This window comes from Telopea speciosissima, chromosome 1 (genome assembly GCF_018873765.1).
Source record: "Telopea speciosissima isolate NSW1024214 ecotype Mountain lineage chromosome 1, Tspe_v1, whole genome shotgun sequence".
In the NCBI taxonomy this organism is placed as follows: domain Eukaryota; kingdom Viridiplantae; phylum Streptophyta; class Magnoliopsida; order Proteales; family Proteaceae; genus Telopea; species Telopea speciosissima.
In genome coordinates, this window is record NC_057916.1 from 56,635,129 (window position 1) to 56,661,881 (window position 26,753).

The window sequence follows — 26,753 nt, forward strand, 5'->3', positions numbered from 1 at the left end:
GCATGTGTGCACTCCTATTGGCCTTGCATTGGCGCAAGGGTCACGTAGCTTGACAACAAACCCTTCCCAACAAAAAATTGGAAAAATTCAAAGGGCTGTTTTGGTATGATTTCAATTTTAATTTCATGGGGTGATTTTGATTTCAGAAATTGTTTGGTTTGATTTTTGTGCCTTATTAAAATAGAAATCAAATGAAAGAAAAATTCTAAAACAGGTCAAAGGCCCTTTCAATTCAAACTTGAAATTGCATCGGTTCTATTTTGCACGCTCTTTAATGAACACATGTTATTATGTCCTGAATCTAGGGTCAAGAGTGTAAAATTGCAAACAGTTATAACAAAAGAATAAAAGAACAAGGGAAAGGGAACAAAGAGGCCATTTTCTTTGCTGTGATCGTCTTTTGTTGAAGTGAGAGATCATTGGTCGCTGCCGAAGCGGACCGCCGACGGGTATGATCCTTATCGAGCTTAACCAGTTTTGATTAATTCCCTTCTCAAAGAACTGCTCTGTGTTAGAACCTTTAATGAGGTAGAGCCCTCCTTGCCTTACGCATGAGCACAGGCCATTCAAAGCTTCTATACGCTTGATCTGTGATTGAGAACCTTTTACCTGTTCTCTATTTTGAAGGCCATCAAGGGATGGCTGATCAGACAAAGAAGATATTTTGGAGCGAACTGAGAGAATAGACTTCTACTTTTAAAATTGATTGCAGGTTTGGGGTTGCACAACTTTCATCAGATTGATATAGACTTTTTGATATAGTTTGAGCCGCCGCCAGAGCTTTACCTTCGATGTTATATCTTCCCTTTCTTTTGTTCCAATAAAACTCTTGTTTTTCTTTTTACATTAAAGAAAATGGAATCTAACCTAAAATTGAACAAGAAGAAAGAGATGGGTGAAGGGTGTACCTCTTACTCCTACCTTATTTTATTATATGTATTCTGAAAAAATTGAATTATCAAACGGTTTTCTAATTCTTGAAATATTTTACATTGATGCAACCAAAACAATTTCAATTTACTGACAAAAAATCTATTTGTTGACTATTTCATGAAATCGATTCAAAATTCAAAATTGAAATTGAAATTGATTAAAATCCTTTATAATTCCTTCATCTTGTGGTGCCTTGCAATTCGGGCCTCAGAGCTTAACACATGGAAAATGCTTCATCCAACTTTGCAAGCTTGTTAGACCTAGTTTAGTTTTTCTTTCTTCTCGAACTTAGCATCGTTGGATGTCACATCTTCCACGTGTTGAGCTCGATCCCAGGCCCTAACTGCAAGACACTGCAAGATTAAGACACTGCAGGGGATTTTTTTCCAATTGAAATCATACCAAATCAGCCCTAGATCAAATAAAATAAATCTGATTAGAACTACGGTTTTTTTCTGTTAAAATAAAACCCCTAGTATAGCCAATGTTGAAGTGAAAGGGATACAAACGAACAAAGGGATCCAAAACATATAGAAGAGAAGGAAGAGATGACATTTTGTACTTTGTAGAGGTTAGAGAGAAAAGAAGTAAAAGAAAGAGATGCAGGGACAGAAAATGAAGACGTTGAATTGGCGGCGGCAAATAAGTTTGGTCGAAGGAGGATGTTTTGGTAATCATAAGTTGTATCTTTCAGAACTAATAGATCTTACAATCGTATGTTTCGATGATGTTGTGGGACTCGGCATGGAAACTGGAAAGGAGGCCAGATCCCATTCTCGAACGAGAATATGATATCATACGCCCAACACCAGTCAAATGGAATCCACTCCTCATCCCTAGGAGGAGTAGATTCCATTTGGCTAGTGTTAGGCGTATGGGATCACAATCTCGTGTGAGAATGTGATCCGAGCTCCATGGAAGTAAGGGCATCAATTTAGAATCGAAATCGAAAACAAAACCGGCCGTTTAAACCGAATCGGAATAAATCGGTTTGATTTGGTTTCAAAAGCGAAAACAAAACCGGTTGTTTAAACCGAATCGAAATAAATCGGTTTAATTTGGTTTCAAAAGCTAGAATCTTTTGTTGGTTTAATTTCGGTTTCATGCCTAAAACCATTAAATCGTACGAATTATCTATTTTCAAACTGAATAAGGAACCGGATACAATTATATTCTTTTTTTTATTTTTACAATAAAAAAGTGGATGATAAATTATATTTCTTCTTCAATGTTTGAAAATTTTTGGTGGCCTATGATCCTAACAAATAAGAGTTTTATATCCGAACACTTAAAATAGGATCTAAACCGAATATGAAACTAAATTAAAACCCACTAAAAAACCGAATATAAAACTGAAAACAAACCGAACAAAGTAGAATCAGCTATGGTTTTGAACATGTGTTGTTCCTATTCTTGGTTCAGTTCGATTCGCTTTTGGTCTCTACATTTTGTATCTTGAACCGAATCGAATAATCGGAACCGAACTTAGTATATTTAAAAGGGGTCAACACTGGTAATATTTAGTATGAAGTTTTTTGTTTTAACAAATAGTAAAACCCTTTGTTTTTGGCATTACTGAGTATTGTGAATTTCAGCATTTAAAACTTAAAATTACGGGATGGCAAAAAAATGCATTTTAAAACATGAATTAACTGTGGTTACGATCATGGAATCAAAACTCGATCGAAACCTGTCGAAACCACCGAGACAACTCGGTTTCGACAGGTTTCGAGACAAGTTAGACCTAAACTTTAAAAAATCCATTAATTCGACTAGTTTCGATGGTTTTGTACTAGTTTCGATCGAAACCACTGCAAAACCTGTCGAAACCAAAGCTTTTTACATGCCCCATTCACTCACTCCACCACACACCTCCCCCCCACTCCCCCCCGACCCCCACCCCCACCCCCACCCCCACCCCCACCCCCACCTGATTCATGAACGACTCAAAGTGTCCTCTTCCGATTGTTTCAGATAAGCCGCTTTTACTTTTTTTTTTTTAAGCCTATACCAATTCTCTCTCTCTCTCAAGTTGTTGTTCGATTTTGGAACTCAACTTTAATGAAGAAACCAAAGAGCATATACTAGCAATCAGGGGCAGGACTATATTTACATAGTAAAAGACATTTTTACTTTTCCATATATAGAAGCTAAAGGAACTTTCCAGTAATTCCTCTTTCAACCTCTTCCACTTTTCAATCCCCTAACCCCACCCTCCGTTTCCTCATCCAGAAGGCATTTTAGACGGATTACAGTGCAAACATCATGGTTTCCAGCTAATCCCCGGTTCTACTTATTAATCAGTTTCCCTCCAATTTAAGTATTTCTTCATCTCACTCTCAACTCAGCTAAAAGAAGAAAAAAAAAAGAGTTTTTAAGTTTTTTTTTTATTACCCAATCATCCACAGTGATTTGAAGTCTCATCATTAACTCCTATTTCTTTACTAACAAAGGTCCAAAATATCCTTCATGAGTTGGGATAACTACTTAAACTGCATCAAGCCAACTCCAAAATTTTAATGTTTTATTTGGATTCAATGTATTATTTAGGGTTCAAGTACTTTATAATTATGTGAATTAATTATAAATTTATAATACTAGTGTAGTGTCTATATCGTATCAGCGCGTACGTTAGTAAACTTGGGTCAATAATCACAAGTATTATTTTCAATGATTTTTTGTCAATGTAAATGAATTATGTTTAAAATGTGAAAAATAGGCAACCTGTAAAAAATAAGGCTAAAAAAACCTTGTTTTAGGGTTGAAATTTTGGTTTTTCCATCAATGGAAAAAAATCCCAGGTTTCGACCGAGATATGATCGAAATTGAGACGAATTCAATTTTTGGCTGATCGAAACCTTGTTGAAATCCGAGTTTTAAAATCTTAGTTACAACATCTTAGGATTTTTACAAAAAAAAAAAGCACTTAAGTTTGACGGTCAGCGCCTACGTGGTTTATTAAGCCTAAGAACTCCGAGAATCTACCACGTGTCGGGTTAGGATTGGTTGCTTTGACTGTACCGTAGCATTTTAAGGTCGTGGCCCCTCTCCGTTTTAGCCTGGTTTCTGCTTTCTTCCCCTTCTTCCCCATTTTCCCCTTCATTTATTAGAGTAATAGAAGGAGAGAGAGATTAGATTTGGTTCGTCAGCCCCAAACCTGTTTGGTGTGTTCCTTTCATTCCTAAATTGTCATTTATTTCTCGCTTCACTAAGGTTAGATCTAAATGATCAATCTGTTCTCGAGACAGTTTATTGATTAATTCTCTTCTCAGATATGTCTTTGTTGACTAATGAACGATGGATCGGAAACTCAAGAGAGGTTTTATCTTTCTGTGTTGTTGTTGCTTGTTTTCTACTTCTGCTATCTTTTTTTCCCCCAATCTGATGAGCTTCTTCCCTAGTTGCGGCTCCAAACTTGGATTTTACTTGGTTTCTTTACTTTTTCCCTTTACCCGTTCCTCTTATTAATTTCTCTCCTTATTCATGTTTTTGATGTTGTTGTTACTGCTTCAACCAAAAAATGTTGTTGTTTATGCTTTAATGATTCACATGACGGATTCCATTTATAGAATCTTAATAAATTCACTTTATTTATGATTTCGGTCTGCCTCTATTATCAATGATTGAGGGAGGTTTTTTGGTGTCACCAGGTATTATTATTATTATTAATATTAGGTTTCTATAAAAAAGATGTCTCCGGCCGAATCGTCTCGGGAGGAAAATGTCTACATGGCCAAATTGGCTGAGCAGGCTGAACGGTATGAGGAGATGGTGGAGTTCATGGAGAGCGTAGCAAAGACGGTGGACGATGAGGAACTAACCGTAGAGGAGAGAAACCTTCTCTCTGTGGCTTACAAGAACGTGATTGGAGCAAGGAGGGCTTCATGGCGGATCATTTCCTCCATTGAGCAGAAAGAAGAAAGCCGCGGAAATGAAGAGCATGTGGCTGCTATCAAGGTATACAGGGCGAAGATTGAATCAGAACTCAGCAAGATCTGTGATGGGATCATGGGACTTCTGGAGTTGCATTTAATACCATCATCGACAACTGCGGAGTCCAAGGTCTTCTACCTCAAGATGAAAGGTGATTACCACAGGTACCTGGCTGAGTTTAAGACTGGTGCTGAGAGGAAGGAAGCTGCCGAGAGCACTTTGTTGGGTTACAAGTCTGCTCAGGTGGGCTGGTTAATGAGCCCTTGTTAACTTATTTGCTTTGAGTGACGGTTTGCTTTGTTGGCCATGGCATGACTTTGTTATTCGTCTTCTTTCATTTAGGACATTGCTCTGGCTGAATTGGCTCCCACTCACCCGATTAGGCTGGGGCTTGCTCTTAATTTTTCAGTTTTCTATTACGAAATTCTGAACTCACCTGATCGTGCTTGCAGTCTTGCAAGGCAGGTTGGTACTCTCATATGCTTATGATTGAGAAAAACCCCCTACTACTTTTAACTTTATATGCATGCTTATAAAGAAATTACTCTGGATTTGCTTGCTTGGAAAATGGAGTTAACAAATGAAATTTTAGTTGGATTTGCTTGCTTGTAATTTGATGTAATGTGTTTTTTACTTTTTACCTCTCTTAGCTATCTTATATTAGCATGGGGGGCAAGGATGCAATTTCTCTTTCTAAGTTAAGTGAATCAATATATGGGAGAGTTGAGAATACTCTCCCAACACATTCCACCGAACTCTCTTTCTCCCCTTTTCCTTGTCTTCATCTTCTTCTCTCTTCTTCTCTCATATTCTTCCTTCTTCCTTGCTTATCTTCATCTCCTAAATTCCAATTTGGTATCAGGGTAGAGATCCCCCTTGCCTACTACTACACTCGATCCAGGTTTGGCTACAATCACACTGCTGGTTTGGATTGAAACCCTAAGTTTCTAATTCTGAGTTTGTTCTAATTTTTTAATTTTGTGGGTTTTTTAGGAGTAGTAACCTAGTCCTACATCTAAATTACTGGTTCTTACCTTGTCCGCCAGGTTCCGGTTGCAGAAAATTTCTGAAATATTTTTTTTTTTGGCTGAATAAAAAAATTTCATTACCAAGGACAGAAAAATACAGCAGCTCCCTTAGGGAGCGAAAAAGGAAAGAAAAGAAGGACCAACTCCTCAAACAGGGGAGGGTTGGAGAGAAAAGGAGGACAAACCCCAAGGGACAACAATAAGCCTGTTCCTTGGGGAGTCGTTACAAAAGGAGGGCGGAGCCGAAGAAAAACGAGCTTTGATTTCAAAAGAGATGGAATCCCAAAACTACTGATGAGATCGAGATTTGGAGGTCCATTTCCTAAGGTTACGCTCCATCCAGATGTGATTGATGGCGGCACAAAAAGCTAACTTTCCAACTGTGTCGCAAATTAAAGAACCAGCAAAAGTCATATCTATCCAAAGCCACTCTCTGCTGAAGGGAAGAATTCTTCGACTTCTAGGCCAGCATTTTTCTAAGACTCCCTTCCAAATAGCCGAGGCAAAACGGGCAGGCAAAGAAAAGGTGCTCAGTATCTTCCACATTGTTTCAGCAAAGGCAATATGAAGGAGAGGCAGCAATTTGGCGATGGCGGAGGAAGGACTGCGTTGGAAGGCAATTGGAGAGCGCTCGCCAGGCTGTGAAGCAGTGACGGGGCATGTGATGCTTGAATGAAAGAAGTTTTCTCTAAGGTGCAAGGGGGCTTTCGATGCGGATATGATCCCAGGCAGCTTTTGCAGTGAAGGAACCCGTCTTGGAAGGCAAACAAATGACACAATCACCTCTCCCAGATGAGCTACGAATGATGGAGGGGAGAGCAGACCAAATGTTGGAACGAGTCCGACGAGAGGAAGGCAGCGGAACCCAACCAATGGGGTTAAGGATGGCAGCAACTTGTGAATGCCTAGGGAGGCCTGATCTATGGATAACTCTAGGGCTAACAAGGTGGAGGAGGATACCCATAAGGTGCCAATAATCCAGCCAGAGGGAAGTAGAGGATCCATCTCCAATGTGAGAGCAAATAGCTCCTTGGACAGGAGAACATGCAGCTAAGATCTTGCGCCAGGCCCAAGAAGCATCAGTAGACGGAGCAACAGTCCATAAAGAGTCTTGCTAAAGGTGCCTCGAGTAGATCCAGTTGACCCATATACTTCTCTTTTTAGAGACAATCTTCCAGATCAATTTGATGATGCCTGCCAAGTTTACCTCCTTAATTCTTCGAATACCCAAGCCACCCTCTTTTTTTGGAAGGCAAACTGAAGCCCAAACAATCGGGTAGAGGAATCTAGAGGAGTCAGTGCCCTTCCAGAAGAAAGAGGCCATTAGGGATTCCAAAGCCTTGATAGTAGAATGAGGCAATCAATAAATACCAGACTAGAAGATATAAGAGGATTCCAACACTGATTTGATAAGAACCAAGCGTTCTGCATAAGACATGAGTTTTCCTTTCCAGAGTTGAAGTCTTTTCCTAATAAGGTCGAGCATAGGAGTGCAGTGGTGCGCAGAGAGCCTAGCAGGAATCAGCGGGAGACCCAAATATTTGACAGGGAACTGGCCAACAGAAAATCCCACTTTCTCAATAAGGGCTGCTCTATCTAAGTTAGAAACCCCAGCAAGGAAAAGAAGGGACTTAGAAGGATTGATACATAGGCCCGAGATCATTTGGAAGTGCTGCAAACAAGACATAATGGCTTCAAAGGAATTGATGGAGGCCTTGGAGAAGATCATGAGGTCGTCTGCAAAAGCCAAGTGGGAGAGCTTGAGAGCTTTGCACTTTGGGATGGGAGATGTGAGATTCTGATCCGTACAGATTTGAATTTTCCTTGATAGAACTTCCAACGCCAAGGTAAAGATATAAGGGGAGAGGGGGCACCCTTGTCTGATTCCCTTAGAAGTTGAGAAGTAGCCTGCCGGGCTGCCATTTACAAGAACAGAGAGTCTTGGAGTAGAGTTGAAGCATGGACCCAGTGAACAAAAGTAGGAGGGAATCCCATCTTATTCATCACACTGATAATAAAGTCCCATCTTAGAGAATCAAAAGCCTTGTGTATATCAATCTTCATAAGAGTTGCTGGGTAATGGCTAGATCTTTCAAAACCTCTAACAATCTCATTACAAAGGAGGATGTTGTCTGAAATACTTCTACCTGGTATGAAGGCCGACTAGTAGATCATTCTGCCAGAACCGAAGAATTTTACAAAAATCAATTTGAGTTGGGATTTATCATGCATGCATGGAATTGAGTTCTCATCATGCCAATTTATACATGCAAGGATTTGGGCAAGGGTAGAGTCCTAGGGTTCACTTAGGTTTAGGTTTGAATAGGGTTCAAATTCAAAACAGAGCTGACAACAGCTCTGGTTGATAGGAGGGGTTGATAGGACATCAACCAGAGTGGATTGATCAGAGTCTGCAACTGCAGAATTTCAAAGGGAAAATTTGGGGATTTTGCATGGATTCATTCAATTGACCTTAGGGATGATGTTTAATCAAACCAATCCATGTAATTGATACCCTAATTTGGTCTATGGGATGGAGGATTGATGATTTGAAGATGGGAATTGGGGTAGGCATGTGGGTTGGGTTTCAAACTCATCAAAATAAGCATGCAAAGCTGGAAATGGGTTTTCCATTGTTTCAATTCATCATACAATATGAGGGATGGTTATAATTGGCTTAAAAACAGAATTAGTTTCAAACTAGTAGGTTTGGATTAGGCATGTATGAAAGGAACTTGGTTTACAAATACACCAACCATTCGAATTAATAGGTATATAAGTTAGATGATCAATTTATGGCTTAATTTCAGAAATTTACTTGATTCTAGGTCTAAGAAAAGAATTGGAAGATGGGAAGTTGACTAGGTTAGGGCTTTACCTTGGAATTGGAAGCAAAAGAGATGGGTTCCAACTTGGTTCTTCACACCCAAGCTAAGCAATGGAAGAGAACCTTGATTCAGTAAAGGTTCATGGAAAAACACAAAAGAAATGAAGGAGAGAGTGAGGAAGATGAGGTTCTTACCTCAATTGGCAGCCTAAGCCTCTCTTCCTTCTTCTTCTCTTCTTCTCCTCCTATTTCTTCTCTTCTGTTTCTTCTCAACGATTTGGGCTGGAAATGTGTTTTAGAGGTGAAGTCTTGGTTATATAGTAGTGGCCCAAGGGCCCGTTTGGCTAGGAGTCCAATTGCCCAAAACAGCTTATTTCCCAATTCCTGTGTGCATGGGCCGATACGCGGGTCCCGCTTACCCACATCGTCGGGGGAATACCTCTAATAGGTATTTAGGACACAGAAACGAGATCCCCGACTTGTGACACCAGTCCCTGCACTCACGGGACAAGGATTTGTCCTGTACAACACTCTGGTTGATGGGAGTGGTTGATAGGACATCAACCAGAGTGGATCGACCAGAGTGTGTTACCTTGCTGTTTTTGTGTCAAATCACTCTGAGGGTCAATGCCTTTGCATGTCAACCCTCCCTACATGTTTCTTAGGTCAATTGTGTTATGCACTTGGGTAGGATCTCAAATATTTAGGGGGGTGGTTCTTACCTTAGACTGTACATTTGATGGTGGGCTGTACGGCTGCAAGGGGAGGGTATCTGTCTCCTTACCGGTATGTAGGACCTTACCAAGGGGCTTACAACATTTCTTCTCAAATACTCGATCAATGCACCACAAGGCACTGGTAGCTATGATCCCGGGTTTCGGACCTACAACCAAAAATTCAAATTAGCCCAGATTTTTGGGCACGGGTATAATAGTTACTGTACAGTATTTTATGCTTAATGTGTTTGTTTGGGTTACTTGTTTGATTAGAGAGACTTTTCAATTACCAATTTACTGAATCCAAATAAAGCAAATATTATGTGATTTTGGAAACATGGCAAAAACGATGTGAAGCTATCATAGACTGAAATATCAGCCACGGTTGTGTGGAGCTATATATAAATCCATTTTAATTGATATTTTAATAAAGATGGCAAAGATTATTGTAAACTTGGTAACCGATTTGGTGCTTACTACTGAATCCTAGTCTTGTGGAAATGTGATACCCTCAGGATTTTAAATGTGATTCCTAGAGGTGAATCCATCTGTCTCTTTTTCCTTTTATTTTATTTTGTCTGCTTAAGTTTTCCTTAACCATATCCAAATCCCCCCCCCCACATCTATAACTCAATCAACAAGGAACTTCAGTGATGCCTTCAACCATTGCCTATACACGTATACTGTCCTGAAGCCTCCAAACTGGGATATCCCTAGCCCTTAACCAATCTGCCTATGCTAAACCACCCATGTATTCCATCTTCCAGTAAATCTTGGATCTTCATCCTTCCCTCATCACAGCTGTTTTTTAAATTCCTAACCTCTTTAACCCCAGGAACTGAAGTTATTAAACCTTCTTGATAAATCCTATGAGTTTGGTATTAGGGTCCTGATTGTCCACTTGCGTGCATCACTGAGGTTTATAGTCCTTTCCTAACGTAACACGGACTCATTAACCAAGGGACGCCTTAACCCAAACTTCGATGAAATTACCCCAAAACTTCTCTTAACCCATCTAACCTGACTGATTATCCGTAACTGTAAATCTGTAATCTTAGTTTGGGCCCCATATCAATTTATTGTTTCTCCTGGTCACTGGTGCTTTCAAATGTTAATTTGCACATCTTAATTGCTTGACTCAAGATCAGAACGGTCTTTCCTGACACAAATACTTCAAAGTGAAGACCATCATCAAGGAAGTTTGACCAAATTTGGTAGATACAGATGCACCTTTTGACCATGAAGTGTCACATGGACATTGTGGTTTTGGTTGATTGAGTGAACTTTTTTTTAGAGTGATTGAATGAAATTTTACCTGTCATATTCTATTTTGACAAAACATGCAAAGCAACATCATTCAACTGGTTGATATAATACTTAAAATTTCTGAATAGGCCATGAGTTTCTTTTGTTTCAATGTAGCAGTAGATCCTGTGTCTGAAAATTGGTTAGCTTCATGAATTGTAATCGGGTCTTGGCCAGCTTGAGACATTCCAAGTGATTGCCCACATCCTTTGAAGGAAGTGCTAGTATTGCTGCCTTGCTGGGCTCTCTCAATCATTTGGCTGGGTTCATCTTAATCTGTGGGGTGATGGGGTTTTGGTAAAGGATACATTATGTACTGAGACAACTCTACAGTCTCAACAAGGAATATACGCATTGCTGATAATTTGATATTAATCTCCAAGAAATAATGTTTTGAAAGGAAGCTTAAAGATTGGAATTTTAGTGGGGTTTTGAGACATGGTTTCAACAGAAAAATACATAAAATAGGGCTGGAAGGCTCAAAAATCCATGAAACACACAAATGATGTGGGAATTTGAATGATACAACTAAGTTACGGTGAGAATTTTATAAAGCTATCTCCAAGTTCTTGCTTTAAGAATAAAAGCATCGAGGATTGAAGGATAATGGTGACTGTTTTGGGTGAATTGCTTGACGGGTTGGTGGTTCCAAGAGAAACAGAGGTTTGGTGGTTGGTCAATCGGTAGGGACATTGGGTATATCCTGTTCAAAGAAAAAAGGAAGAAATTTCTGAGAATCCATATAGAATGGTAGGAACCAAGTACCATACTATGAGTCTACATGGTTAGGAGAGAGTGGCACTTGTCTGCAAGAAATCTTCTTTTGGTGGATCCATATTTGAATCCACATGGTTTAGAGAGGACAGTGAATAGTGGATATGATGTTGGACAAAACATGAAGAAAAAGAAGCCAAAACACTGTTCACGTGAACAGTGTCACTTCCCCTTATTTTGGTTTGGTGAGAATATTCTAAGGATAATCGTGGGGGTATTTTAGTCAATATCATTTAATCTTTCTTCAACACTGGCCGATTATATCTATGTGGGGACCACATGAGACTCCAGTTTTGACAAGAAGGAAAGGATCGGCTGCACTTGAGAAGATTATATTTTATTCTATTTTCATGTTTCTAAAAATTAGTTTCTATTTTTATGTTGCAAGCTTAAGTATCTATTTTTAAGAAATTTAATCCAAAGACTTCCAATTCTGTTACCTTCTATTTTATTAGGCTTCTAATTCATGTAAGGTAAGTCCAATCCCAAAAGGAGACTGCCAGTCTCATTAGCTTCTAATTCTTATACTTTCTATTTACTGTTTGACTCAGCTATGAGTCCTATATAATGTAAGGCCTTAGAGGCCCTCCACCCATGATTTGAATAGTTGAATGAAATTTACTTTGAAGCATGAAGATCTGTTATCCCCTGTGTGAATGAAGGGCTGAGTGGCCTGGCTGGTGAGAGCCAAAATCCCTAGGGCTGAGAGCCGAATCTCCTTATCCCCTCTTCTATTCACTTCTATCTTCTCTTCCTCCCTCCCTACTCGATCAATACTGTTGTGCAGCTTCTGTGGCTGCAATTAATCACTGTGAGAATATTCGTCGAAGACCTGAATCAAGCCTCTGTCAAGTTCTTATTAGTTGCTGTTGTTATACAACTTGAGGAGGCCCTAGAACACCTGTGGATCTGCAGTTTCAGCCCAGTTTCTCCTGCAAACTTTGAGCCTTGATTTCTCTGCAACCTGTACTCTGTTTCGGCAGGGAGGACTGGATCTCACAACCCAGGGCTACACTCGATCCTGACTTGGTGTCCAAAACTCCCCCTGGTTTGCAAGATCTCCACAGACTTCCTATTTTTGAATCTGTCCTATATCTCAGCAATCCTGGGTCAGAATTGACTGAGATTTGGAGGGTTTTCTACTGCTGCCTAGGCCTTGTTTCCAGTTTGAGCACCTGCTGCTGGTTGGTTTTGTCTGTAACACGTACTTTCTATTTTGGAGACCTACCTTCTAATTTCAAGTCCAACTCACAACTTAACATTCAGCTATCAGAATTGGCTGTAATTTGAAGCACAGGACCTGATCAACCTCACCTCCACTCGACCTAAGTTTAGTGAAGTTCTATTGGCCGGTTTGCTTAGAATTGCCTACTTTCTAATGTCAGCCTTTCTATTTTCTGTTCTGATTTGCTTCCATTATTGATGATATGCTGCAACTATTAACGATCCTCTTGTAGAGTGGTTCTTAGTTGAACCCCTTCTACATTAGGATACTTTGGCTACTTCATTATTTTGGGGGTAAATTGAGCTTTTTTTCTTTGTGAAACAAGGAACTGATCAAGCAAGTTAATCATGTATTAGTACAAAAGGGGTGAACCAAATGAATGGGGTGAAAATGTAAAGGAAGGGATTCTCTTGGTTATTTCTATTATATGTATTTTAGGTTTTATACTAGTAGTACTATTATTATTAAAATGGTTTTGTGGACTGGTAGTTTGCGACTCATTTTTAGTGGAATAATTTTTTTAGGCCATGTGTAGACCATTCTGACTTTTGGATAGGGTAGCTGGGTAGGACATGGTGAAGTTTCCCACTATCATCAGTTTTGTTTATAGCATCTTTCTTCACACAGTTCTTAAGATTTTCTATACTGCCCATGCTATGAGGAATAACTGAATCTTTTTAGCTTTATGGAACATAACATTGTTAACTGATTGCCTGTGCATGATTTTGGTGGAATGAACGACAGCATTTTCATTGTGTGGAAGATTGCTGTTGCTTGATATCCACGAATATCAAAAGGATATACGATTATTCCTGTACTGAAATGTAACGTCCCAAACTCGAAGGATTCTAGGCACTGCTCTTGCAAGTGCCGACCCATTAGGTTACAATCTTATATTAATAGTAATAAATAAATCCCAGTCTCGTTTACAACGTAGCGGAAGCATTATATATTGGATAACAGTTCAAGTCAAATGTATACACTATTGGCAGTTATCTACAATGTCGTACAACTAAAATCTTGTTCATTCATTCATCAACATTAAATATTCTGAAATAACTTTGTTCATAAAATATTTCTCTCTTATCTTCTAACATTACCATAGTTCAAATACTCCGGAGCTGTAGAAGACTCCACACCTGACTCGTCATCTGAAAAACATCAACATATATAGGGATGAGCTTACTCCTAGTGAGGTACACATGATCTTATACATACAAGCATTCAAAAGAACAATAAATGGAATGGAGACATACATAGCACAGTAGCACCTCATAAAACTTCACTTTTTATTTAATTAGGTCAGGTCTTGGCCACTTAGTGAACTACCATAGTGCACAAACAGTTGAGGGTGTAGTCGACTACAAACATTCCCAGGCACTGTAGCCCAGCATTATAGATGCGCTCTACTCCCATGTGTCCAGGCACCATAGCCTTGGGGGAGGACCCCTCATCTATAAAAACATCATATTAGACGTGCTCTACTCCCATGTGTCCACGCATTGTAGCCTTGGGGGAGGACCCCTTGTCTAATTAAACATCATAATAGACGCGCTCTACTCCCATGTATCCAGGCACCGTAGCCTTGGGGGAGGACCCCTCTCGCCTATTCTCTTTCCTTTTCAAAACCCTCATCCAGTACATAACCCCCTACTGGAAAGGGGTGGTAGCCACAAGGATATATTGCATATTACCATAACCTTGCATGCATACTTCTTTTTCATTCACATTCTTCTTTTCTTTCTTTCTCTTTCTGTCTCTTTCATTCCATATTCATTCATTACTTTCACATGGCATATATATTAAATCATCCTCATACATAGATCAATACATAGTACAAATCAGAACTTCATTCCACATTCATTTGGCGCATGCATCTTATCATTTCATATGAACATTTCATACTGTACATTAATCAATATACATGTACTATCATGATAAGCATTCAGTTTAGATGGAACGTAATAATATTCATTAACATACAACATTCGATCATTTCACCATGGATCATTTATATATCATAATAAAATTATACATCATAAACATTGTTGTTGCATTCCTTTCTTTCTCATTTCATTTATTTCATTCCATCTTTCCTTTCCAATTTCAGTCATCATACCATATAATGTTATTCCCATATGTTGTAATACGGGTTCAGGGGTAATATTGTCCTTGTACCTATAGTGTTTAGATTCATTATGCACATGTTAAATGTGCTAGTTGAGTGTTGAGCACGTCATTCCATATTGATTTGTAAAAATCTAAGATTATAAATAAAGGCATGGCCTCTGTCACAGAGACAAGCCAATATTCACGGAATTCTATATGGCATCAGTGCCAAAAATATTCCGGAAATATGGGAATTGATTTTTTTTTTTTCAATTTTTTCTCCTCTCTTCTCCATCGTGATTTTGCCCCAAGGAAACAGCACCGCCAGCCCCTCCACCACCTACCACTAGCTCCGCCAGCCTCCGCCAGCCCCTCCACCACCTAGCGCCACCTCCGTCAGCCACTGCCAGGCCCTCCACCCCCTCCGCCAGCCCCCGCCAAGCCCTCTACCAGTACCGCCAGCCCCCAACAGGCCCTCTACTACCTTCTGCCACTTCCGCCAGGCCCTGCAGGCGTCTCCTTCCCTTTCTGCCACCTCCTCCAGCCCTGTAGGCCTCTCGCCTCTTTTTGATCTTGTGCGAGAGGCTTCTCCCTTGCTGCCCCTCTTATAAATCCCCTTGGTGGTGAGTTGACTCCCGCTGAGGGTTTTTTTTTACCTTCCCTCCATATGTTCTAAATTTCTGATTTTTTTGGAGGTTTATTTCAACGTTTTTTTTACCAGCTACCATGCCTGACATTTTCGAGACCTCTTCTGCTTCCTCTGGTTCTAATGGTTTATTGCAACGTGACTTTATTCCGTTCCCGGTGAATCCTATAAAGTTGAATGGCAACAATTATCTTTTATGGTCTCGCTCTTGCTTGTTTGCGATTGGTTTCCGTGGTCTCTCTGGCTACATCACGGGCACTTAGGTTAGGCTTGCTACGGCTGGTACTGCAGTTGATCGATGTACAAATTTTAATTTTCTAGTTATGTCCTATTTGGTTAATTCCATGGAACAAGAAATTGCCAGGCGTTATCTCCTCCTTGATTCGGCTGTGAAAATTTGGAAGACCGCTCAGGACACCTATTCTCAAGTTGGGAATGCCGCCCAATGTTATAAGCTTCGTCAGAAGATCCATTCTATCAAGCAGTTGGAATTGTCCCTTTCTCAGTATTATAATACCATGTGTACCATGTGGCAGCAGTTGGATTTTTTGGGCACCTTTACTGCCACCTGTGATGTTGATGTAACAGCCTTCCGGAAATGGGAGGATGGTCTACGTGTTTTTGATTTTTTGGCTGGACTGAATATTGAGTTTGATCCGATCCGAGTCAATATTTTGAATCGGGATCCACTTCCAACTCTGGAGCAAGCCTATGCGATTCTTTCGGCTGAGGACAGCCGGCGTACAACCATCGTTCATCCTATTACTCAGGAACGGTTGACACTTATTTTCGGTTCATAGTCTTCTCGTGGGAATTCTTCCCGTTCTGCTGCATCCGATCGGACATCTAGTGATCGCCCTCCTATTAAATGCGATTACTGTGGGAAGGACTGGCACACCAAGGACCAATGTTGGAAGCTGCATGGCCGCCTTGCAGATACTCGCGGGCGTGGGAAGGGTTTGTCCAGTTGGCCTTGTCACAGTCACACCCGTGCTCATCTGGCAACTACTGAAGACCATAGTTGTCACGGCGGTTAGGCGATCCAAGGCGTTGGAGAGGGTAAAAAATCAAGGCGACACCAAGTAGGCGGCCAAGGAGTCCAAGGCGACCGCCTAGGCGACCAAGGCGCCCAAGTCGACCAAAGCGCCTGGACGCCTAGGCGGCGCCTAGGTGACGCCTTGACAACTATGTTGAAGACCAGCCTGATCAATCTCTTTCGCAAGTGGTGGCTGAATTACAAAGTCTACGGGATATGGTGAATCGCTTGGACACATCTTCTTCGGCATTTGTATCTCCTTCCATGGCTGCCTCGACTATGTCACTGCCGACCAACCCCACTACACCTTCTCCCATAGGTATTTCATTTGGTGGGAACTGCACCTCGGTCATGCCCGATTTTTGGGTAATTGACTCAAGGGCAACTGACCATATGACAGGTTCTTCCTCTCTTTTTTCCAAATATTTTCCTTTATTTGGTCATAATAAGATTCGTGTTGCTGATGGGTCTCTTTCTCCTATCTCGGGAAAGGGAACTGTGCAGTGCACCTCCTCTCTGAGCCTTTCCTCTGTGTTGCATGTCCCAAAATTTACTACTAATCTGCTTTCCATTAGTAGCTTAACCAAGGACTTAAACTGCAAAGTAACCTTCTTTCCCAACCATTGTTTGTTTCAAGACTTGGCAACGAACAGTACGATTGCATGTAGTAACATGGTTGGTGGTCTGAACGTGCTTGATAGTTCCCGAGCAGCATTGACATCTCAGACTACATCTTCTGATTTTGATTTTGCACTTTTTGATTTGAATAATTGGCATCGTCTTGGGTCATCCACCGATTGGTGTTTTATCTACTTTATTTCCTAGCTTAGTGAAACGGTATAATAGACATAATTTTTCTTGTGATGCTTGCACTTTGGCAAAGCAGACTCGAAGTATTTTTCCTATTTCTGATAATAGAAGTTTGACTCTATTTGGTTTGATACATTCTGATGTGTGGGGCCCTGCCCGATGTGTTTCTACCTCTAGGTTTCGATGGTTTGTAACTTCTATTGATTGTTTTAGCCAGACGACTTGGGTGTACTTGATGCATAGCAAAAGTGATGTATTCACATGTTTCACTCTTTTCCACAAAATGGTCCAGACCCAGTTCGATGCCAAAGTGAAGATTCTCCGCTCCAATAATGGAAAAGAATATATGGATGTTCCCTTTCTCTCATACTTGGACAGCTATGGAATCATACATCAAACTTCTTGTGTTGACACTCCGACACAAAATGGAGTGGCTGAACGCAAGAACATACATCTTTTGGAGGTTGCACGTTCTCTCATGTTTACCATAGCTGTTCCGGCGAGTTTCTGGGGTGATGTTATCCTTACAACTGCTTATCTTATCAATCGGCTTCCATCCCGAGTATTAGATGGCCGCTGCCCTTTGGACGTTCTGTTTGGGAAACCTACGTTTGTGGTGCCTCCCAAGGTCTTTGGCTATGTCGTGTTTGCCTGAAAGCACCATGTACACAGCAAGTTTGATCCTAAAGGGCTACAATGTGTTTTTCTTGGTTACTCTGCTACCTAGAAGGGGTATAGATGCTATCATCCTCCTACACGGAAAGTGTTCGTCACTATGGATGTGGTGTTCCGGGAATCTAAAGCTTATTTCAAACAGCCGACACCTCTGCGGGGGGAGATTTTTAAGTGGTGAAGAGGTCCCGCTGATTGTTCCTCTGGATATTGAGATTCCTACAATAGAGGATGTCCCTGTTGAGTTGGAAGATGGAGTGACAAGTCAGGAATAAGAAGTGCAGACTGAGCAACAACCGATCCAGGGGGAGAACAACAGACAGACTTACTCTCGGGGAAATGATTTTCTGTTACATGGCCCATGGTACAAAGAGACCACCACCACTGCTCCTACTCAATCGATATCTGTTCCTACAAGATCTGCTCCTAGTCATATTTCTGGTAAGCTTCCTCCTGATCCCAGCCTCGATCTACCTATTGCTATTCGAAAACCAAAGAGGAGTTGTACACAACATCCTATTTCCAACTTTGTGTCATACAACTCTCTCACACCTGCTGTCCATGGCTTTGTATCTTCTTTAGCCTCTGTTTCCATCCCTAACATTGGCAGGAAGCAATAGCTGAACAGAAATGGAAGGATGCAATGAACGTAGAAATGCTTGCCCTTGAGAAGAACCAGACCTGGGATTTGGTGAAACCTCCACCAAGGAAGAAACCCGTTGGTTGTAAATGGGTATTTGTTGTGAAACACAAGGCTGATGGCTCAGTGGAAAGATACAAAGCAAGACTAGTTGCCAAAGGGTTTACTCAAACCCAAGGAATTGATTATCAAGAAACCTTTGCTCCTGTAGCAAAGATGAATACCGTACGAGTCATCATCTCTTGTGCTGTGAATAAAGGTTGGGAACTCCAACAACTTGATGTGAAGAATGCCTTCTTGCATGGAGACCTAGAGGAAGATGTTTACATGGAGATATCTCCTGGTTTTACTTCCCCAGATACATAGGGAAAGGTATATAAGTTGAAGAAAGCTCTGTATGGTTTGAAGCAGTCACCAAGGGCTTGGTTTCGCCGGTTCCATAAGGCTATGATTACGTATGGGTATAAACAGAGCAATGTTGAGCATACCTTGTTTGTTAAAAGAATAGGACAGCAAGTGACAATTTTTTATTGTCTATGTTGATGACATAGTTATCACGGGCAGCGATGCATAGGAGATCTAGAAGCTGAAGACTTATTTGGGCACCGAATTTGAAGTCAATGATTTGGGCCGGTTAAGGTACTTCTTAGGGATTGAGGTTGCCTATTCAGCCAAGGGCATATCTCTTTCCCAAAGAAAATATACCCTAGATTTATTGAGTGAGACAGGGATGCTTGGTTATAGACCGGCAAATACTCCTCTTGAGCCCAACACACATTTGAAGAGTAAGGAAGGTGACCCGGTAGATAAGGGTAGCTACCAGAGATTAGTTGGCCGGTTGATATATCTTTCACATACCCGACCGGATATACATTTGTTGTAAGCGTTGTGAGTCAATACATGCATGATCCTCATTCTTCTTACTTGGAGGCTGCATACAGAATACTTCGGTACCTGAAGTCATCTCTTGTAAAAGGAGTCTTTTATTCTACACATAGTCATCTTCGGATAGAAGCCTACACTGATGCAGATTGGGCAGGAAGTCCAGATGATAGGAAGTCAACCTCTGGATATTGCACATTTGTTGGAGGAAATTTAACTACGTGGAGAAGCAAGAAACAAGCAGTTGTGGCTCGGTCGAGTGCTGAAGCTAAATTTCGAGCTATGGCCCAGGGTATATGTGAACTCCTCTGGCTCAAGGGACTTATCCAAGATTTGGGTATGACTGTTGATCTTCCAATGCGACTCTACTGTGACAGCAAGTCTGCAATCAGCATTGCCCACAACCCGGTCCAACATGATCGTACCAAACATGTTGAGATCGATCGGCAATTTATCAAGGAGAAATTGGAGCAAGGAGTTATTTGTGTTCCATTCATTCGGTCAAGTGAGCAACTGGCTGATGTTCTTACCAAAGGAATTAGTAGTAAACTATTTTGTCCTATAGTTAGCAAGTTGGGCATGTTTGACATTTATGCTCCAACTTGAAGGGGAGTGTTGTAATATGGGTTTAGGGATAATATTGTCCTTGTACCTATAGTGTCTAGGTTCATTATGCACATGTTAAATGTGCTAGTTGAGTGTTGAGCAAGTCGTTCCATATTGATTTGTAAAAATCTAAGATTATAAATTAAGGCATGGCCACTGTCACAGAGACAAGCCAGTATTCACGGAATTCTACACCGTAAAATACTTAAAGCATTTTATAATAGCTACAAGGTATCATTTCACATCGCAACATATTTGTACATTTCAGCATTTCATATATTATTGGCAAGCACCCACACAATCTCTTAAATCAGTAGTTCCATGAGCATCTCTCAATTTATTACACATCATAATTACTTGTATCTTAGATACATTGCAATCACATAATATTGCCATGAACCCTCACATCATTCAATCAACGCATATAACATTATACATTACATAATCATGCTCCCTCACCTTGATTATAATGCTTGACTCTATAAAATTCCAAAGAGCGTATATTCTTCAATGGTTTCAGCGACCAAAAGTGTTTACCCAATACCTTGTTTCTACTGCAAGCTTTGGAAGCACTCTGCAACTCTTCTTAATCTAATGTTCAGTAGTCCAACTTGTTGAAGAACCTAGACCTTGCTGCTGCTTCTTCTTTTATTCTCTTTATGAATCCAACTTCACTAAAGTATCTCCAGCATCTTTAACCCTCTAACTGACCTTTAATTTCAGTATCCTTTGTAGATTAGCTTCAAACCCAATCTGATTTCCTTTTTCAATTCTTGATGAACCAGCTATAATTCTTCTATTCTTCCTTCTTCTGCAATTTCTTTTTCAATTCCTATCATTTCTGTACTTGGTTTCACTTTCAGATTAACAATTCCAGCACCAATTGCACACAGCCACTCCATTCCTCTTTCGATTTACACTTCCCATTTGATTTTCTTTTTCCACGTTCTTCTTCTTCTTCTTCTTCTTTCTGAGTCCAGAATTCTCAGAACCTCCAGCAAAACCTCTGTACGTCAACTTCTCATCCTTTTCTGTTCTTCTTTGTCTTCTCAGTTTCGATTGTGTTTGCTGAGACTTTCTTAAGCCTTAATCTTTACTTATCTAGCTATATAATAACATTAATTTAACCAAAACCATAGTAATATATAATAACCCAGCTTCCCTTCTTCTTTTCTTCTTTTCTTTCAATCCTTTCTTTCAAATCAGAACTCCAGCAACATAAAGCCCAGTCCTCCTTTCAACTTAGGATTCCAGCAACAAACCCCTTTAAAATCTGAACTCCAGCTTCCTCTACTTCCTTCTTCGTCCTTTTCTTCTTTCTTCTATAAGTTCCAGCAACTCCAACAACTTCTCTGAACCTCAGCTTCTCATCCTCTTCCTTTCTTCTTATTTTTCCTCTTCTTTTTCTTCTGAGTCTGAAACTTTGCAGTATGCTAACTGATTCCTTTTTCTTCTTTTCCTTAGCTCCACAGCAACATAGGCAACCAAACTAACTCTCCCAGCTCTAACGTAGGACTCCCTCTTCCCTCTTCTTTCCTTAGTCAATCAATCAGCCACCTCCAGCTTAACTTAGGCAGCTTTATCAGCCACCTCCTACTTCTACTAATAGTCTAATACACCTCCTCCTTGTTACTTGGCAGCAGCCCAAGCCTAACTCAATCCATCCTCATCCCTTGGGTTCAACCTAACCCATGGTTGGACCAATGGTTCAAATGAGCCAAGCCAAGCCAAACCAACCAAACCAGACCAGACCAGACCAAGCCACCTTCTACTTGACTATTTACACCTATTTCACTATTCACTTAGTATATTATATGTTAGAAGAATCATGGGTAGAAAGAGAGAATGAGAGAATGGAATAATAATGTAATATTTCATTGATAGGTAAGCCCCTATATTTATAATAGAGGGGAAAGTTACAAAGGACTGAACTAGGCGATGTGGGACTAAACCCACTTAGCCAACTGTAGACATAATTACCCCTAACTAGCTGACTCTATAAGAGCAGCCACTTAAACCTAATAACATAGGAATAAACCTACCCCAAAAGGACCAAAGTGGGGGTATTTTGGATTACATATTCCAACACTCCCCCTCAAACTGGATTATGCAAATAAGAGAAGAAGGAAAATCCAGTTTGGACTAAATAAAAAAAAGAACTCCAATCTAATGCTAATACTCCCCCTCAAGTTGGCGCATACAAGGTACTAATGCCCAACTTGAACAAAATGGGAAGAAACTAAGTTGCAACAGAATCGAGCTTGACATATGAATGCAACTCCCAAATAAACCTTCAAGAATTTGAAATAATTGTGATCTCCAAAACCTAGGCAGCCTTGATCAGCAAACTTTCACCAATCTTCAACAGCTGTCCAGTGATGAATCTCTGACTGATAATCTTGAAGATAAGTAACTAGGGCATCAAGCAGTGGAAATAAATAAATCAGGCAGCAAAAATGATCAACCCAACTGTAGAACCTCATATAGGCAGGTAATAACCAAACATCTTCAATACTCTTCATCTTCCCCTTACGGCAAACTCAACCCAATAATGAAGGATACCCAATAGCAATGGGGGAGAAGACTGATCTTCTATATTTTGCACCAAACATCCTGCAAGTTCTACTTTCTGCAATGGCTGCAGGTGTAGTGTACATAATCCCCCCCCTCACGTGTAGTAGTTCACATGGATAGATAATGGAGATGATGTAAGAAATAGTACAAAAGTATAATATTCCAGAATTTTCCAAAAAGTGCTAAGGGTAATGGAAAAGGAAGAAATGGCTATATAGAGAATACCATAAACTTCCAAAGTGGTTATGGGTATATGCCAAAGGTATTGTATGGGAGGTGGTGAAGTGAAAAAAAGTTGTGGGATAAAGAACCATGGACAAAAACAATACAACACAGTAATCACCAACCTTCTTTAATCGATCAAACTAATTCCAAAAAACACCAATCTCCAATGATCAGAATTGAATTATAAAAAACAGGGCTGATTTTTAGAAGGAGAAGGCACCATTCTTCAAAACTTGATCGAGCTTCATACAAGGAAGAACCAGTGTGCAAAATTCCAAACTATAAACTCCCATATGCTAAATAGAACTAATGAAGATATCCGGGCAGAATTGACGTAATAAGCTTCAACAAAAAACTTGTATCAGATCTAAATTAGTGACCAATGCTAGGATCAAGCTCCCAAAGTAAGCTGAATATGAACCAGTAGAAAAGCTTCACACAACTGAATAGGTTCGTAATTGCAACTAATAATCATGGAACACACTGTTGTAATCCCAAATAAGCTGATCTCCAAGGTAGTAGATATGAGTCTGCAATAATGAAAGAAATTCGATCTCCAATAGTAGGATACTCAATCTCAATAATAGGGTAGCTGTAGTCCTCATAAAGGTAGCAGTAACATGTCAATTAGTCATGCTTACAGAAGGCAATCAATAGAACCAGCAATGTATTTAGTAAAGCTCAATAGAACCAGCAAATATAAGATAAATAACCTGACAGATCCATAGGTATTTGAAGCAGCCAGCCATATAGGAACTATAAAAAAATAGGTTGATAGTTGAAGAAATCGAGCCATAAGAGTGAACCTGAATTTTTTTCAAATCAAATCCATGAATGATGGTGAAACTTGGGTTGAGAACTCCTCTGGTATGTATAAGACTCCCCTCAAAAAATTAGCTTGATAGGACAGTCCTAACCCTAAAATCAATTTTTGTCAGGGTTTTGGAAAAACCTGAAATTGAGATCGATTAGGGGAAGGGGACTTCAAAAATCTGTTGATGCTTGTCAAAGTGATGATTTCTTGGCATAGATGCTGTCCACAGCTGTTGGAATGGATTTCCAATACGAAGTTACAAACACCCAATCTCTTGTAGGATTTGAGACTTGATCTTCAAGTGAGAGAAACACCAAAAAATGCAGAAAAAATAGGGCAGCAGCTATCTTAGGTAAAATACTTCTTTAAGCCATGAATAATTGAAGTAGATTGCCTCTCTTGATGGTAGAAACACTTCCAAAAACTCCAGTAGTAGTAGGTAACCCTAACTAAAAAATCGATTAATGTCAGGGTTTTGGAAAACCCTGAAAAATAGAGATCGATTGGGGAGGGGTCTTCTAGAAAACTTAGATAGGTGCAAGATGGAGGTCGAGTGGTCCTAGTAATGGAAGTAATCAGCCTCCAAAAATCAGCAAAAGCTGAAACCTGTAACCCTAATTTCGATTGGAGTCAAGGTATTGTCAAGGTTTTTAGCAGGTAACCAAATTAATAGATTAAGAAAGTTTTTGCTGTAGAAACAAATCCAGCCATCAGAAAGGGTCCAAACTTAAGTCAAGTAGGGTTTGTAGTAGTAGGGAATCACCCCTAAAAAAATCAGCTGCATTTGAAAAGGGAAACCCTAAAATCAATTGGAGTCAGGGTTTTGAAAAACCTTGACAAGTTGAGATCGATTAGGGTAGGGGCTGGAAAGGTTAATGAATGATGGAGAAATAGAAAAAAAGGGAAGGAGGCCATTTAAATAGGGTTGGAAGGTGCTGGAAAAGAGAGCAAAGGGAGCTCCAATGGTGGAAGGTCCAACCTTCAATAGTGATAGGAAGTTGATCTCCAAAAAATTCTGGAAAGCTCCAATTCGCAAAGATGGTTCCAGCAAAATTTTAATTGAAAAAAGAGATTGAATGGAGGGGGGCAGCAACTAAATCATTGGTTAAGGTTTTTACCTCATTAGCGTTGCCCCTTACAAGGATGAGAAGAAGAAAACCAGAAGAAGGAGAAGCTGAGAAAGAGAGAAAGAGAGAAGGGAGAAATTGACTGAAGAGAAGAAGGTGGGTTTTTCCTTTCTTTCTAACCTAGATCAGACCTGCTCTGATACCATGTTAGAAGAATCACAGGTTAGAAACAGAGAATGAGAGAATGGAATAATAATGTTATATTTCATTGATAGGTAAGCCCCTTTATTTATAACAGAGGGGAAAATTACAAAGGATTGAACTAGGCGTTGTGGGACTAAACCCACATAACCAACTGTAGACATAATTACCCCTAACTAGCTGATTCTATAAGAGTAGCCAATTAAACCTAATAACATAGGAATATAACTAGCCCAAAAGGACTAGAATACCCCTATGGTATTCTGGATTATATATTCCAACATTATACCATTACAAACTATATGTTATATCAACCACACATACACCATAGTATATTATATAATATAAAACTCACATAATTCATATAAATTATATTAAAATTAATGAAATAATTCTCTTCACATTATAATCATATAAAACATTATACAAACCACCAATATAATACTAAAACAGAATATCAAACAATAAAATACTCTCAATTATTCAAATACTATCAAAATATTCATAAAAGCATTAGAATATTCTAGGACACCTAATATAATAATAAAAAATATTCATGACCTGCATTCGGGGTGTTACATAAAATCTTGCTCCTTTATTAAGCAAAATGTTTTGTACAGATATATTGGACTAGTGCCTCTTTGACTCCCTTAAATGGAGTTTCTCTAAATCAGAATAGTTAAATATGTGTTTATGATGATACCATTGCTGATTGGAGTTCATCTTGGCCAGTTAAAAATTATATGTATACTTTGTGTTAGACTCTGAAATTGTGAGATCCAGTCTAACCATTACCTGCTTTACATGTTATTGTACAGGCAGAAAGGTTACTCACTCACTCCCCTTCTACCCATTTATTGTTTTCACTTTCCCTTTTCTTTTGTTGTTAGATATTGCCTCAATTATATGACCTCAAAGCGTGCTTCATTGTTGCATTACCATAAATATATGCCTGCATATTGAATCACTTGTGAGTTTGGCCATAAATCAGTGTTTTAAGTTTGCTTCTGGTGAAGCAGAATACAGTGGGAAAACAAAATTCTTTTGAACATTGAACTGAAGAATTAATCTTCTTGTATTTCGCATGCGTTCATCATACAAATCTGTCTGGCAGGCTTTTGATGAGGCTATTTCTGAGCTGGATACTTTGGGCGAGGAATCTTACAAGGATAGCACATTGATCATGCAACTTCTCCGAGATAATTTGACATTGTGGACCTCTGACATCACAGTCTCTCTCTCTCTCTCTCTCTCTCTCTCTCTCTTTGCATGCACACAAACATAAATCACACAAGCACACAGATATTCCTTTTTTTCTAACTTAAAAAAATATGTTTGATGTTGACTTTCTCAGGAGGATGCCGGAGACGAAATCAAAGAAGCTACTAAGAAAGAATCAGAAGATGGGCAGTAGTGATGAATCCATCTGGACTCGAAGCAATATTCAAGGACTGGATTTGCTGTGCGGATGGGCCCTGTATTTTCCGGTTGTTTTTAGACAGGTTTGCTGTGCAGATGGTCCCTGTATTTTTGCGGTTGTTTTTAGATGCCAAATTGGTTTGTTGTAGCAAAGATTTCTTTGTCGACTTACAAATCATGAATTCTGTGGCACTTGGGTTGGAACATTTGTATGGATTATAAACTTTGCCTTTTTATTATTGAACAAGAGTATTTGGCTTGAAGATTGGTTCCGTGTTAATTTGACATAATTGGTGTAAAGTCAGGATGGG

General features: G+C 39.7%; 1 protein-coding gene across 2 annotated transcripts; it reads left to right on the forward strand.

The window, feature by feature from the left end:
- The first annotated feature begins 4,028 nt into the window (after nucleotides 1-4,028).
- On the forward strand, nucleotides 4,029-26,710 carry LOC122648634 (14-3-3-like protein). 2 transcript variants are annotated; one of them, XM_043841847.1, is made up of 6 exons: nucleotides 4,029-4,097; nucleotides 4,584-5,109; nucleotides 5,209-5,331; nucleotides 26,138-26,254; nucleotides 26,378-26,478; nucleotides 26,526-26,710. In XM_043841847.1, exons 2-5 carry the CDS (start codon nucleotides 4,624-4,626, stop codon nucleotides 26,435-26,437), a joined length of 786 nt encoding a protein of 261 aa, XP_043697782.1. In that variant the 5' UTR covers nucleotides 4,029-4,097; nucleotides 4,584-4,623; the 3' UTR covers nucleotides 26,438-26,478; nucleotides 26,526-26,710. The 2 variants fall into 2 exon arrangements, with proteins under 2 accessions (XP_043697782.1, XP_043697781.1); XM_043841846.1 differs by having other exon boundaries at nucleotides 4,048-4,101; nucleotides 4,585-5,109.
- Nucleotides 26,711-26,753: the final 43 nt, after the last annotated feature.

Bases quoted from the DNA above. Each gene is read 5' to 3' on its own strand.
- LOC122648634 (XM_043841847.1), top strand. From the start codon at position 4,624: ATGTCTCCGGCCGAATCGTCTCGGGAGGAAAATGTCTACATGGCCAAA. The intron at 5,110-5,208 runs GTGGGCTGGTTA...TCTTTCATTTAG, and splicing joins TGGGTTACAAGTCTGCTCAG to GACATTGCTCTGGCTGAATT. The intron at 5,332-26,137 runs GTTGGTACTCTC...TCTGTCTGGCAG, and splicing joins CTTGCAGTCTTGCAAGGCAG to GCTTTTGATGAGGCTATTTC.